This window comes from Nematolebias whitei, chromosome 7, assembly GCF_014905685.2.
Source record: "Nematolebias whitei isolate Nwh7 chromosome 7, NemWhi1, whole genome shotgun sequence".
In the NCBI taxonomy this organism is placed as follows: Eukaryota; Metazoa; Chordata; class Actinopteri; order Cyprinodontiformes; family Rivulidae; genus Nematolebias; species Nematolebias whitei.
This window is the reverse complement of record NC_056504.1, coordinates 11430303-11446425: the sequence shown is the minus strand read 5'-3', so window position 1 is coordinate 11446425 and position 16123 is coordinate 11430303. Positions and strand designations below refer to the sequence as shown.

The following is a 16123-nucleotide window of genomic DNA, read 5'->3' as shown; positions in this document are numbered from 1 at the left end:
ATATATATATATATATATATATACATGTATATGTATGTGTGTGTGTATGTGTATACTGTGTTCCCATTTTCAGCACAAGGGTTGACTTTATGAGACACGTTGTCCTTGCTGTCAGTTGTTGATTAGCTCTACAGCAGCATATGGACATGGCTGTCGATCCGTCGCAGTTGGAGGTTTGCACAACTTGATGGATGTCTCGATTCTTGAGATTGCAGTACTGCAGAAAGGGAGGATACCCTGGCCCTTTTTTATTTATTCACGTTGTGTTCTCTTTTGCTCAGTCAAACAAAATGCAGCAGGACCTCCTTCTTTAACATGACTTTACTATATTTGTATAGAACTAAGAAGTGCATAAAGTACGTTTTTCCCAGTAATGGTCCATAAGCACCTTTTAGGCAAAAAGTCTACGTAGAGTTTGCACAAGTAAGGAGGGGAAACACTTGATTTCTCACACAAGCACTGAATGTCGGGATGATCTTCACAGGATGAGTTGGTGAGACGTCTGTTTCACAGATTCTGGGCGCACATGGATGCCCCAGATTAACTAAGAAATGCACACATATTTATCTATAGCAACAGAAGACTCCCAGATACACAGTCCTGTGTACCCAGAAACTCATTCACTGACTTATTTTGTTCAGCACAAGCTAAAGAAGCAGGACAGTGAATCTTATCAGATGTAAGAAAACAAAGAGGGAAACGAACCAGCGAGGAGGAAAAAAATCTTTCTCTTCCACTCCCTTTGCATATTCCTTCATGATTCTGGTGAGACTGCTGGGAGATTGATGCGTCTGTCTTTTTCATACCTTCTGTGACTGCTCAGCGAGGCAGCGTGCTCCTCGAAACTAGCCATATCCCTAAATGATGAATGTACACCAGTGCGTCCGCCGGGACACGAGACGAATCTAATATCAGCTGAGAGAAGAGGCTGATATTGAAAATCATCTGGAATTTTGCCTTCTCCGATATTGAAAATCTTCATTCTAATTGCCACGAATGAATTGAATGTTCTGTTTTGATAAATCCACTCTGCCGCCGGGGGAATTACCTAAATGAAGCTCTGCAGATTTGTTTGTGGCTGCTGCGTGTGCGACTTGTTTGTGTGCCCGGAAGTCATTCTCGTACTCTTCTCGTGCTGTTGTTGATTGCTTATTTACTCAAGCAAAAAGCCTTGTTCACAGTGTTAACGCATGGTTTAAATGAAATCCCGGAGAGCCTCCACCCACGCATTGCAACACATCAACCAGTCATAAGGGGAACATTTTTCAAACTTTCATTCTGAGAAAAGAGAGACAGCATATTAGTATAGAAAACATTTTTATTTCTCATAAGGCTGTCTTGTAAGGTACTTATATCTACTGGGGGATAGCTATTTTTCTCCTAATACTTTCTGGATGTCAATTGAAGTAACTTCTCTCTCCTGTGTGTGAGCGAGATCTACATGACAAGGACTCTTGCCCATGAACACGTCTTCTGATCATGCTCGCAGCTGTTCTGCAGCTCCTGCTGTGCTTGGGTAGATCAAGAATTATTGTCACTGCTGCTTATAAAAGTGAAGCAGCGCTATACATTATTTTTCCTTATTTTTACAGAAGCGACGTCTGTCTCAACGGAAAACATTGTTAAATGACAACCAGAACTTGTTTTTATGATTCAGTTACAGCCTCCACCCCCCCCCCCCCCCGCCCCCCCCGCCCCAATGCAAGCATACACCGTGTGACGCTGTCATCTATATATCAGCTCCTGGATTATATTCAGGGGCTGATCAATATTCCATCCCAGGAGCTTCTCTTGAAATGGTAAATATATATTTTCAGCCTCCGTTTGTCATTTTTCAGTACATGTAATGTATTTATATATGTGTTTATATACACAAATGATCTGACATAAAAATAAAAAAAAAGAAAAGTGCTCATGAATCTACAATGGGCATGCCCAGCAATAAACGTCAAAATATTCCCTATGAAGGATGGAGCTCAGGTCATGAAGGCAGACCAGATGGCGTCCTTATTATCTCGTTGTGTGCTGCTGATGCAGTTTCTGAAAATCGGAGTTTTTTATTTTCCAGTTAAATGTCCTCCTTCGATTCACAGCGATGCCATCCGTCTCCAGCAGCAAGTCCTTTACTAATATTTTCCACGCAGAAATAACGGAGCGGGGATAATTTTGACTCCGTGCTCTTAATTTTGTGGATCTCCATGCAAGCCTCTTAACCAGCAGGCTGGCCAAGAGATTGTCCTCAGGTGTTTAACCAGCTGAAAATGACCCCTGCTGAGCTGTCCCTGGTGTTCAGGAAAAGACGAGTGAAGAAACAGAAAGACAGCAGGTTGGACACTGGCCACAGCTACAGCAGAGACGAGGGTCACCAACATGGAGGCTCATTGATCATACTGAGGATTAGTCTGCTTTTAAATCCATGGCACCACGCACGCAAAGTTGTTCTGTCTGGGTGGATGTCCTTTCTGTGCTCCCATGTTAGCCAGTTTGCAGCTGCAGATGTAATAGTTTTTAGACCATTCGATGGGGAAAGGAAAGGTGCACATGAAGGAAGAGCCTGGAACGCAGCCCTGCGGCGGGCGCTCTCTGTTAGGTCCTGGGATTAATCTGCAACACAGAAGGAAGAGAGAGGAGGAGAAAACATGCTTAGAGAAAAAAAAAAACAAACAGAAAAATATTCAATAAATAGAGCCTGAGGACCTGCTTTACTTGATTTTTTTTTTATATCTTAAAAACCTGAGGACATTTTTGAACTTCAGAGTGGGATAACCCCCTCTCACACCAGCTTCTACCAAAACATACAGCTTGTTAACTCACTGCAAAATGCAAGACGGTGTTATTTAGCAAAATTACAGCAGCTTCGTAGTAAAACCTACATGGTGTGTTTCCATGCTGTGTATGTTCATTCAGCCTTTATTTAAACAGGTTAGTCTCATTGAGCCTCGAGGACTCAGACCTGTACAGTACTGAGTTGGCTTCATATGCTCACACACTGGGGCGGCTGTGGCTGAGTGATTACAGCAGTCGTCCTCCAAAGCAAGAGCTGCGGGTTAGATTCCACCAGCAGTCACATGCCGAAGTGTCTCTGGGCAAGACAGTGAACCCCTCATTGCCTCCGATGTGTGTCCCATTGGTGTATGAATGTGATAAAGCACTGATTATTTTTTGTAGAGATCTAGTAGAGTGCTGTATGAATGGGTAAATGAGGGAACAGATTGTAGTGTAAAGTGCTTTGAGTGTCTTGATCATATAGAAAGGTGCTATATAAGAACAGTCCATTTATCATTTACACTAACAAACATTTGACTATCGTTGTTCAGAAACACCTTGACTGTCCTCACAACCACCTTAGTTTGGACCTCCATACAAATACAGAAAATCACAGTTATGGAAATTATTTTAACCTCATAAAATGCCGTTGGCCTTGTTAAATAGAGTCCCACGCAGTTGAGTCTGGAGCTGCTTCTGAGTGACTTTGATTCAGGCACTCTTAATTCACCCCAGTTGCATATCAGGACATATTTTACTGGAGCTTCGTGCAGCCTTGAGACTGTTAATGTTCTGCTTTTCAGCATCCTGTTCAATACAGTGCTCAAGAACATGTGAGGGATGTCTGCATCTGTTATAGCTGGAGTTTCTTGCCTCTCTACTCATTTAAAAAAAAAAAAAAACATCTATGCAACATATGTTAAGCACATTTTCCATGTTTTTTACTGCATTGAGATAATACAAGGAAAGACATCCTAAATGCATTACACACCGTGAAACTAATTAGAAATCTCATAATCCTTTTCAACAAAGAAATTTAGTCATGACATTTCCAGCAAGCTTGGCAGGTGGTAGCCAGGTGTGTGGATTTGATTATAGAGAAAGCTGTACGGTGTGGCAGTACACTGAGCAAGCCAAAAGATTTTTACAAACCACATTTTCTGTATTTTGAGCGTTATACATCTGGATTTATCATGTGTGTTGTTTTTATTATGGTTCTAAAAATGACATGAGACGCAGGGGAGTGTTGGGATGAAGACATTATAGCTCAGGTTTAATTTTGTGTAACTGAACACATTATGAAATATGATGCAGCCAACCTGCTAACAGTTTGTTCAAATTGACTAATTTCAAGAAAACTTTAGCAAGTAGCAAATTTCACTTAAAAAAAAAGTTAATTTTAACAAAATCTGTGGAAATACTTTACTTATCCTTTCACAAAGTCAAACCATGATATTGTAGTAAGCACATTTTCAGCCCTCTATAGCATTTTGGTAGTAGAGTGGATATATTTACATACTGAGACAAGTCCTTGCCTGTCCTGGTCCCCATGCACACCTTATCCCAGTCCTGCAGGTGTTTCTCACTCATCTCATTAGTGACTAGTACTTAATCTATTTTTCATCCCATTGGATCCAGGTATTGTCCTTCCACGGTGTCTGGATCACGGATCATGGATCATGGATCATGGATCATGGATCATGGATCTGGAGCTGGATCTAGATATGCCTGTCCTCTTCTGGTTAAAGTACGATTTTGCTGCCCTGTCAGCATTTTGTTATGTTTTTGCAAAATTTCTAATGACCTTTTTTTGGTCTCCTGAGCCCTCCTGCCTTGCTGCATGTGGGTTCGACATGATTTCCCACCACATCGTGTTAAATACAATGTGTATAAAGGCAAAGTTATATAGGTAAACAAGAAATTTAGAAATTGTTCTTTTTTGGGGGTATTTTAAAACATACAGAACATCAGTGCATCCTGACTGTTTCTACTTGCTGCCTATTTGTAATTTGAAATAAACATAATAATGTGGGTGAATGAAAATACATGTTGAAGTATAAATACACACACAACGTATTTGTATGTATATATCAGATGTAAAACCAAGGAGAAACTCAAGGATCAGAAATCTGTATCAATACACAGAAATTGCAAATTGGGTTAATATTTTTATTATTTGAACGGATTCATTTTGTTTTTCTAGTAAAAACATAAGAACATATTTACATTTTGCACAGTTATTGTACGTGACATTATAAATATTGGAAGAAAATTCCAGAAACTAATAAAAAAAAAGAAACCCTGTAGCATCACTGGAGAAAACAACATGAGCTGATTGTTCATTAAATAGCACATTCCTGTTAAAGATGATGTCTCATAGGTTGTCCTTTTAAAATAAAAGCTGTACTGATGTAATGTTCAAATCTGCATTTTGCTGCTTTAAAAATCCAAATTAACATATTTCTTTTGGGTCTTTTGTCAGTGTATTTATTTGAAAAATGTTTCCTGTTTTCTCCAATCTTTCTTTAGCTCTGTAATCCTCTTGACTCTTCTGTCCAGAATTTGCATCTGCATCATCTGGACTGTCTGCCAACATATCAAAATTACCTCTGTCTGACCGAGAGCAGTCGCAGGTTACACACTGAGGATCACTCTGCATCTCAGACACAACCCCCAGGGGTTTGTTAGCAGGAAGAGCAGGCTTGTATGGAAATATCAGCCCAGATGTGTAGAGTGACTGTGTCTGCGGTTTTTGTCTCGTCCTCCAAACAGTGGAGCAAGTAGCAGTGAATTGCTCGAGGATTTTCTGCCTGTCTGCTTATCTTTGCAAGCAAATTAACTGTCTGCATACTAATTTGTTGAATTTGTTAAACTGCAATTTAGGTAAGATACAGTAAGGTCCAAGGGTAATCACTTTAGCAAAATAATTTAGTGCAAACATACCCTAGCCTCTCCCCTTTTCGTGTTTAGTGCTCTGCAAATCGGTCATGCCAGCTATCACCTTAAAACAGCAGCAAAAAGTGCAGATGAAAAAAAAAACCAGACCAGACAACAAAATACACAAAGACGGACCGAATCAGACATTGACAAAGGAAAATGTAGATTAATCAGTAGCACTTGGAGTGAACTCCTTCACTCCAAACTTGTACACATAATCCAATAAATAAAAACAAATAAAGAAAGTGGAGCGCAAGTGTCTGTGCTGCATTTTTCATTTTAGACTCTGTGTTGAGACAAAAATCATTCTCGTACAGGCCTGAAGGAGAAGAAACACAATCGAGGAGTGGTGGAACAGATCGTTCCTGAATGAATGCATGTAAAATGGTTATTTAGACTTTATGTTGATCACCTACATAATATGTGGCCTTATTTTATGAAAATATAAATGGTGAGGCACCTGCAGCAGGTCAGTTTTGCTCTCAGACTGTCTTCATAGATATGTAAATCTTGTCACAGTTTTATTATTTAGCTTGAAATAAAGAGTGTCTGTTCCTTTCAGTGTAGAGCAAGTGGTTTTCAAACAACAACAAAAAAAGCTAAACTAGCTGGAGAGGAAGCTACGATAATGGGATTTGTGATAATAGTATAAACAATTATTATCTTACCTGTTGTAGATAGCTTTTAAACAATCTCAGTTTATATTTTAGATGCTTTGTTGTAAATATTTTAATACTGCTGTTACTGTTCTTAAGACCCTGTTGCTCTATTTGCATATTGTCCAGGACATCCTTGTAAAAGAGATTAATAATCTCAACGGATATCTTCCTGGTAAAACAAAAGGTTTAAATAATAAATAATAAAATATAGGAATGGAGTTAATTATGTTGTTTATCAGATAGCAAACAACTATACTGAGCAAAATTCAGTCATTTATGCAAATTCATTTCACAAACCTTTACAGTTAATTGCATGTAATACAGTTATTCCATCAGAAAAAGTATGTTAGATATTACTGCTGGAAGTCCTCCAGGCTGCATGGGAAGTGCTACAGCTAGCACAACTTACATTTGTATTTTATCAAAGTAACTACGTTGGGCCAAACTGTTTCTGCCATAAAGGTTTATAAAACTGTTTGAAACATCAAGAAATTTGAGATTTCAGTTGTTTTCCGAGAACAGAAATCCACTTTAGTCTGATCAGTTCAGCCATTGGCTATTAATCAATGGTATCTAACTGCTCAGATAATAACTGTTCATAAACTTTCTACAGAAGGCCATTTCAATAAATCTGAACTATTGATCCAAGTTTGATGCTTCGTGCTCAGTTATCTGAATAATTTTCAGTGTTACGCTAAAGCTAAAACACATCCTGCAAAGATGGTTACTCCTCAAACCAAAACAAATAAAGTGTATGAAATGCTTGAAGAGGGTTGTAGTGCATTTATTCATGTATTCAGACAAAAATATTTATACTAACGGTTGCACAAAAAATAAAGTCGTCAAACCTTCTGTTTGTTACTTTCTTACAGAGGAGAAAATAACTTTTCATTCCAGATGCTTTATTCACTCTGTCTTTCTTATGATGTAAAATTGTTTGGGGGCAAAAACAGATTAAAATAATTTAGCCAGCAGAGCGGGTAATGTAGATCGATGGTGGGCGAATGTTTTGGAAGGGGCTCCTGAGCCTTGCGCTCACTGTGACTTCCACAAACAAAAGGGCCTGCCTTGTCTGCTGCTACACAACAGGCAGTGAAGGACTCCCTCTCTGAAAGACATAAAAAAGGAGAAAAATGGGCGTCAGCCACTTCCTTTACTTGGCTTTTAACTTTTCATGCCAATTTTAATGAAAGACGAAAAACTAAATCTGTGTGGCTGTACTAGCCTCGTGGTGTTTCACTGACAGTTTCCAGAGCAAAATAAAAGCCTGCAAAAGAAATAAAATGGCTGAAAAACCATAAAATATAAGAAAAAGAAGAAATGTAGTGTGGGTTTTGGGGCTTCTGGAAGGAGAACATACAAATGTGTCAATTTGGCCTGAGAGGCAGGTGAATGAGGAATGTTGATTAAAAAGAGAGCAGAGTGCAGGATAAAAGGCCTTTCATGTAGCCTGTGGGCTACGGTGCGCGCTGAACGCTGCTTCAACAAGACCCTCAGAGGGGAATAAGGATATCAAGTGGCTTCTGATAAGAAGCCACAGAACCGAGAGGGAAGGGGCCTGCCCTCAAACCTCACTTATGTTCCCAGACACAGGCACAAATCAAACACAGAAAACACATGCATGCAAACACTTTTAGCAGCACACACGCACAACGGAGCGAGTGTGTCACAGATTAGTCCCTAATGGGATTGGCAGACCAGCGCGAGGCACTGTAATCAAACCTACACAGTAGCCTGTAGCAAAAACAGGACACGGAACAAAGGAAGCAATGAAAGGAAGAGGGGCTGATCCTGCCATTACACACTGATCACACACAGCAGGGAGCTCTGTCTCTGTGCTTTTCTGCAGAACTCCATAAATGTACTGCTAGAATATGCCGCATGTACATTTACCCAGACACTTAGTGATGTATGTGCTACCGTTTTTGTGAAAATTAGAGGAACTGACTAATAATTTATGCATGCACTGCCTGCGCTGGATGATAAATATTTACCATGGATGGCAGCGCGATCAGTATGTGTCACGCCTGCCTAATCATGCACAGCATGTAAACACACACTTGATTATTTCGCACTGAGTATTTAGGTTAATGGGAAGTCGTTGAACATGAGTTGGTCCCACTCCTACCACCTGATACTCAAGTGCACACAGCAAAGTGCGAGAGAAATGAAATAAAACGAAATAAAACCAAATGAAGAGCTGAAGAAAAGGACTAACCTTTACAGAAGCAAGAATGCAGCTCAATTTCTGTGGACGCATCCTCTGCATTTTGCTTCCGGAAGCTAAAAAGGGGAGTATGGCTGGGTGTTCTGCAAAGAGAGGGTCAAGAAAAAAGGACATGTGTGTATTGGATTGAAAATCAGCCTCAGGCCTGACTTTGTGGCCTTTATCCCCTCAGACGTTCGAGCAAAGCCATGTCACTTTATTGCATTTTTTCCTTGTATGAGCAAAGCGTTTCATTTCTGAACAATCAGTCTGAGAAAATTAAATAAGGTTTATGGCTGAAGATATGTCAGACATTTATTATTTACAACAAATCCTGCAAAGGACTGAGTTGAAAATTTGATATGCATTTTGTGGAGTGGACTACTCTTGCATTGATAGGCCTGCACGACAGCTTTTTTCCTGAAACCTTTAAGCCAGTGGTAGATGTGATTGACCCAGTGCAAACTATAAGTCTAAATGCTGGCATGTGACTCTATAGAGCAACCTTGGGAAGCCCCACACAGTCTGACCTTCCCAGAATGCTACTTGCTTTCCTACTATCCCATTAGTCTTCACTTTTATTCAGAGTCATTGTCTCCAAGCTACAGAAGGCGAGGGAGAGATTCTGCTTAAGTGAATACAAATAAGGTGATCAACCTTCCACAGAGAGCTGGACAGCCGGCTTCTAGGACTTAACTCCCTTGATTATTTGTCCATGTTGCATTTGTTGTCAGTTTAGGGAGTTAAAAGGCAGCAGAGGAGCAAACTGTTCGTCAACTTTATCTCTGAGAAGAGTGTGACCCAAGGCGGGGACCACCTGTTTGTTTACAACTTATTTTTACCACCATGAGACAAGATGCTTACACCAACTCAAACCAGACTTGTTCTACAGAAAGCACAGACCTGCCTTCTGATTAAACAGCGCTCATTTAGTTTGTATAAATCTGTTTAAAAAGGTTTCAGGTGTCACATCCGTGCATGGACCAAACTCTATGGACCCGCTTGGTTCTGCGGGGGAATCTTGGATGTTCTCTTTCTGTTGGACCCGGTTCTGGAGAGCAGTCTGGGAGGGCAGCTTGCGGTCCTTGTTACCATCAAGCTACTGACGGGACCTGCTAATGCTGCTAACAACCACGCCACTAACCAAACCACTCTGCTAACAGTACCGTGGTGCCAACTGGACCATGTTGCTGTAGATGTATTTTGTTTCCACTTTTGGCGCCTTGTTTCTGTGTTTTTGCTGCATGCTTTGAATAAATCCCAGTTTATGTTAGTTTTGGGGCTCTGAGCCCGACTCCGCTCGCATTAAACGTGTAAATTATAGCCCAACAGATCCTATGAGAATCGTGCTGCTGTTGCTCGGTGTATTGTTTTGCACTATTAGTGTTTAGCGTATATCTTAGATCTTTTAGCGTACCGTTGGGCGTTCGTTTAGCGTATATCAGTTTATAGCTTAGATCCATATTTACTGTTTCTTTTTGCAGTTTATATTTTGGCTATTAATGGGTGTAACTGGGACCCTGTGTGTACAATTTTGTTCCACCTCATGCACCACATGTGATGCAATGACAATGAAGAACCTTGACCTTGATCTCGGTACCAGCAGAAGCAGGAGGTGACAAACTGTGCACAGCATTTAACTAAATTTCCATGACATTTTTTCATAAAGGCCTTATTTAAAGTGCAATAAATGAGCTAGATTTGAAATGTTAATCTGTTTTGTAACACATTTTCTGAAAATATCGTGTATATGGAAAATAATTTCAAGAATTCATGTTGAGGGTAATATATGGACACGTGTGTATTCTGTATCAGTAAACCTGAGCATCTTGAGTATATTGGTGCATGTTTGCACTGAAGGGTGCGTGAGCTCTCACCCTTGTGGTCTTGATCTTGTTTCCGGAGGAGCACATCCATCCGGAGTTGTCAGGCAGAGTCTTACACTCCTCTCCCTCCAGACACGGCTCCATCTCACACCACCACTTCCCAATTACAATGGATGCTGCAGAAAGTAAAGCACAGATTCATAGAGTTACATGTTTACCCATGCACAGATTCTATGATCATATCATAAAACAACAATCATCCTCTACATTCCAAGGATTTCTAGAGAAAACATCTTCTTCAGTGGTTGTTTGGCCTCGGAGCAGCTGCATCCTCACTTTTACTGTAAACATTAATGTTTTAAACCAATCAAAATTAATCATTATTTTGTTTTGACAAAACTACACTGCAAATAAAGAAGCAATCTCATTTTTAATCAAAACTAATTGCTCCCCATTAACATCCACTGAATTCCTCCTCCAGCCATTTGAGAAAAACAAATATATTATCACTTTCTCATTAGGAATTCTCTTCCTCCCTATTTTTCATTTTTACGTCTCAGGGTGCGTGTTTTTATTTGTGTGTATGTTTTCTCTTTAGAAAGCAAGAAAAAAGTACGGTTGAGGTGGTAAAAATCAGCCATGCCTTTTAAATTATGTAAAATCTTTGTCAGAGAATCTTTGCATAAATAAACGTTTCATACAGAAAACACCAGAAATGGAAAGTAGTGAATTACATTTACTTGCATTACTGTAATGACTATGAATTTAGTGTACTTTGTACTTTTTTAAGGTATTATTCCAATATATACTTTATACTTGAGTATGTTTTATTGCAAATGTTGATTTGAAATCTCATCCTTTACTAAAAAAAACAACATATCAGTAAAAAAATCTAAACACCAGCAATGACGGGATCTGTTCCTTTCCAGTCAGCCAGTTCATAATCTGGCTAAAAGTGAAGATGTGCTGCAAAGGAGGAGCTTCTCTGTTAAATAAACAGAGGCTGAAACAGTCCTCGAAGCTCAATGAGACTAAGCTGTATAAATAAAGGTTGAATGAAAATAAAACTACAGATTGTGTATAAACTCCACCCACTTGGCACACTGTTTTGTTCACCTGCATGGAGAGAAACTCAGCATATACGGTAGAAACTTTTCAGCATATCACCTGTTTCCTGGCAGACAGCTAAAACTGCTAAAAAGCTGAATTGTGACTTTTGTTCAAGTTAAACTTAAAAATAAAACTAGAGAAATTGCATTTCCTGCAAAAAATGCAGTGTGAATGCTTTTTTTTTTTTCAATCTTTATTAAGACAGGTTAATCCCATTGAGCCTCGATGCCTCATTTACAAGAGAGACCTGAATTCAACAAAGAATGATGACAACAATGGACAAAAGCGCCAACGATAGACAATTATAAAAGGCATAGAGATTTTTTTTTATTTTTTTACAAATAAGATGGCAAAAGAAGTAACAAAAACAGCTAGATTATAAGACAAATGTAGAAATTGCTGAAGAACTTGCTGAAAATCAGATTAAATTTAGCTGAAAAGGAAGAACAAGCCTAATTTAGCAGAATAAAGCAGAACATGTGTTGTAGGCTCAATCGTCCAGGTACATAACAACAAAAAAGTTTAAATTGTGTCATCTGGACCAGTTTCTTTAAATGAGAAACGTTTCATCCCCTTTCCAGATTGCTGAATTACATTTAAATAAGCAGAAATAAGCACAAAAATAATAGGAAATTAGCTTAAAAAGCTAAAATTATCAAAAAAATAGCTGAAAGTAGCTGAAAAGGCAAAAATAAAATATAAACTACAAGAAGGAAGCAGAAGGAGCTGAAATCAGCTCCAGGAATGTGGAATTAGCTGAAAAATCTAAATTTAGCATAAAACAGCTAAATAGTAGCTGAAATAGTAGAAAATTCTGAAACTAGCAGAAATAAGTTGAAAGGAGCATAACAAGCAAACATTAGCTTAAAGTTAATTAGACCGAAAGTAGCAGGCATTACCAAGGAAAACTTGAATTTATCTGAAAACAGATGAAATTACCTAAAAATGCTTAAAAAAAGAAGCAGAACAAGCTTAAATTAGCATAAGAAAGATGAGAAAAAACTGTCCATTTTGGCTGAAAGAGAATGAAATGGGCACAAAAAAGTACTGAATAAGCTGAAAACAGCAAAAACAAACAAACAAACAAAAACAGCTGAAATTAGATGAAAGTAGGTGAAAAAAGTTTTAATTTAAATTTGCACCAGGAAGCTGAAAGAAGCTGAACCAGAACAAAATGTGAAAGGAGCAGTAAAGGTTGAAAACAGATCTAAAGATGTGAAGGATGTAAAATGAGCTCAATTCATTTTCTAAGAAAAAAAAATGGCAGAAAAGGCTAAATATTTCAAAAAGCTAAAGTTGCACCAATACCAAAAGTCACAGCGGGATTGTCCTGAACAGGCTGAATGTTTTGATTTATGATTTGTTGAAATAGCACAAAAAAATGTGGAATGAGAAAAATGCTGAAAAACGTACAAAAGAAAAATGGATCACAATAGTTTGAACGTTTATGAAGCATCCACACAATAGTATAACCTTCTGGCCATGTTTAAGAAACACTTTGTCTTAAAGTTAAAGAAAGGCAGCTGCTCCTTTTTGCTGTTAGCTTTAGCTCAGAGAGTCTTTGTATTTTTCTAATTGTTTGCCAATTTGATCAATTTGATTGATTTTGTACCCAAAAATGTCATCCTGTATAAATAACAGACAAATAATGGTAATATTGCAGGTAGAAACAGGACATGGGGACACATTTTTAAATCACTTTTTTCTTTTTCAAATTCAGATGCAATATGGCGAGGACTATTTTCTAAAATAAATCATAACACAAATCCAAAAGCCTGCTCTTTATTCATTTATCAGCCATCTTGTTTGAAGACGTTTTGTTTTTCCACACAGCTCCGCTTGAGCTTTCTGACAGCCAGTGTGAGCAGTTCAAAGCAGTTTTTCCACATTATAATTTATCTTTTTTCCCCCTTGGCAAAGATTTTTTCGGCATGTTGTTTGTTTACTCAGATTTGCTGCTTGAATTTGGACTGATCAACTCTTCTTTTATCATTCTGACAAAAAAAAAAAAAGACACGGAGGTCAAATTACTGTGTGAACAGAACTAGTTAAACTACTACGGTGTTGTATTAATTTTCAATTCCTGGGTTGTAACATTTAAAAGAATAAAAAACTACCCTCCAGCTTGTGTTACCAGGGTTACAGACCAACCACTGATAAACTGTGGGCAACATGAAGAACACAGGCGTAACAGTGCTACGGCTCAGTTTGAACAAACACAAAACAACTGGAAAATGGCCGAACCCCTGCTTCAGCCCTTTCATGTTCAGTGAACTTGCTGTGTTTTGTCACATTGCTTTTCCCTCAATGAGCCCCAAGGACACCAAATGACACAATTAGAGCATCCGCTAACCAGCTGTAAACCCACCTTATGGCTCCCCCCATGGCTATTTACACTACCCGCAGATTACATGTTGCTCCATCACCCAGCAAGCTCTTCCTGTCTCATTTTTTGTCCCAGAATCTTCATCCTTGGCCTGAAAGTGCTTTTCACGTTTGTAGTCATGTCTGCCATGAGCTGTGTTTTAGGTGAAACCATAACAATAAAAAGTCCTCATTAAGTGATAAAATATGATTAAAGGCTTGAGAAGTTGCTTCATCAGTTCTGCTGAGTGACGACGATGATGATGATGCTCATTGCAGCTCTGCCTGCCCCCGTTCTTCAACTCTACAGAGCAGAGGAGAACCAGAGGAGCTAGTTGCCATTATACTGTAAAGTGTGAAAGCTTTATTTATCACTATATGAATTTTGAGTAAATTATCACAGTGTGGAGTTGTGTGTGCAAAAACAAACCAATTTACTTCAAGTTGAAGGAAAACCCATAAAGAAAAGGAAATAAATGAGGGCAGAGATTAAAACAGTGCTGCGTTAAATGAGATTATATTTACTGAGCTTCACATACAGTCAGTAAAGTATAAGCTGATGTCTAAACTGAGCCTGGAAAGCTTTTAAATATTACATTAATTTGCTTTTATTTTAATTTTTATAGGATTAGACATAAAATAAGGGCAGCACTGTGGCACAACTGGTAGAGCTGCTGCTTCTCGGCGAGCAGGTCCCTGGTTCAAATCCCGGTCCGGGGACCTTTCTGGGAGTACCTTGAATGTTGTCTCCCTGGATGCGTGGGTTTTCTCCGGGTACTCCGGTTTCCTCCCACAAACCAAAAACATACATGTTAGGCTGATTGGTAACTCTAAATTGTCTCCAGGTGTGAGTGAGAGAGTGAATGGTTGTTTGTCTTGTTTGTCTCTATGTGTCCCTGTGATGGACTTGGGACCCGTCCAGGGTGTACCCCGCCCCTCGCACAGTGATTGCTGGACATGGGCACCGGCGACCCCCGTGACCCAAAAGGGAAGAAGCAGGTAAAAGATAATGGATGGATGGATAGACATAAAATAATCTTATATGTCCATTTTTTAATCTTAACTACCACAGCTAGCTGGTCACGTGTGTCACAGAATGGTAGCACTGATGGGAGCGCTGCTTCAACTCTATCTTTTTACATTCTTGCTGTTTTTATTTTAACTTTTTTTGCGCCTACAATGCACACCCACGGTACGGGTATGACTGCAACTGCCTTGCCATCATGCCATCATGCCATCATGCCATTGTGGTTCAATTCCCAGCCCCCCTCCAGCCTTGGGCCTATAGGCTCTGGCCTGTCATGGCGGCTGTCTCCATGATCCTCCATCTGCCTGCACAGACCAAACTGTACGGGCCTGTTTGGTTCCGCGGGGAAACCTTGGATAATCTCTGTCTGCCAAACCCGGTTCTGGATTGCGGTCTGTGAGGGCAGCTGCTGCGGTCCTTATTACCATTAAGCTGCGGATCGGACCTGCTAACAAGACCACGCCACTAACAGAACAGAACCATGATGTTGAAAGATCCTCACTGCAAACAGAACCACACTGCAGATATCCTGATGCACGCTCATACACTGTAGATGTATTTCTTTTTCATCTTTGGTACTTTGTTTTTTAGTACATTAGTAGTATTTTTTTTATATGTTTTTCTTAGTATGTTAGTAGTATATTTTTTAGTATGTTTTTAATATTTTTGTTGCATGATTTGATATTTCTTGTTGTTTTCTGTTTTTTTTTTTTTTTTTTTGGTGAGTCGAGACGGTTCTTCTCATCCTAAGCATTTCATTACATTGTTGACCTTGTGTTACCATACCCTACCACTTTATTATAAAGCACTTAAAACAGCAACAAGGCCAACCAAAGTGCTGTACAGACAAAACAACACGTAACACACCAAGCAAAATACAAAATGAGGTAAATCAGAATATAGACATAAAAACGATGCAGATAATGACGACAAACCAGTGTGGAGCATACAGGATCAAAACACAGATCATCTGGTGTTGAAAGCTACTGAATAGTAGTGAGTTTTTAAATGGGACTTGAAAACTGAGAGGGAGGGGGCCTGTCTGACAAGCAGAGGTAACTCGTTCCAGAGTCTTGGTCCTGCTACAGAGAAGGCCCTGTCACCTCTGCACTTAAGACGAGTTCCTGGAACTGTGAGGAGCAACTGGTCCGCTGACCTCAGGGAGCGTGGTGGGACATATGGTTGTAGCAAATCAGAGAGACGGGGGGGGGGGGGGGGGGGGGGGGGG

The 16123-nt window shown here is 39.4% G+C and overlaps 1 protein-coding gene across 1 annotated transcript in view; it reads right to left on the bottom strand.

The window, feature by feature from the left end:
• Positions 1–1843: 1843 nt before the first annotated feature.
• Positions 1844–16123, bottom strand: part of LOC119411707 (chemokine-like protein TAFA-1) — a 179962-nt gene continuing 165682 nt past the window's right edge. The window contains exons 4-5 of the mRNA XM_037678620.1: positions 10446–10570; positions 1844–2604 (exon numbers count right to left, since the gene is read on the bottom strand). Coding sequence (XP_037534548.1) covers positions 2587–2604; positions 10446–10570 — 143 coding nt within the window. The 3' untranslated portion in view covers positions 1844–2586. The remainder of the gene's footprint in view (positions 2605–10445; positions 10571–16123) is intronic.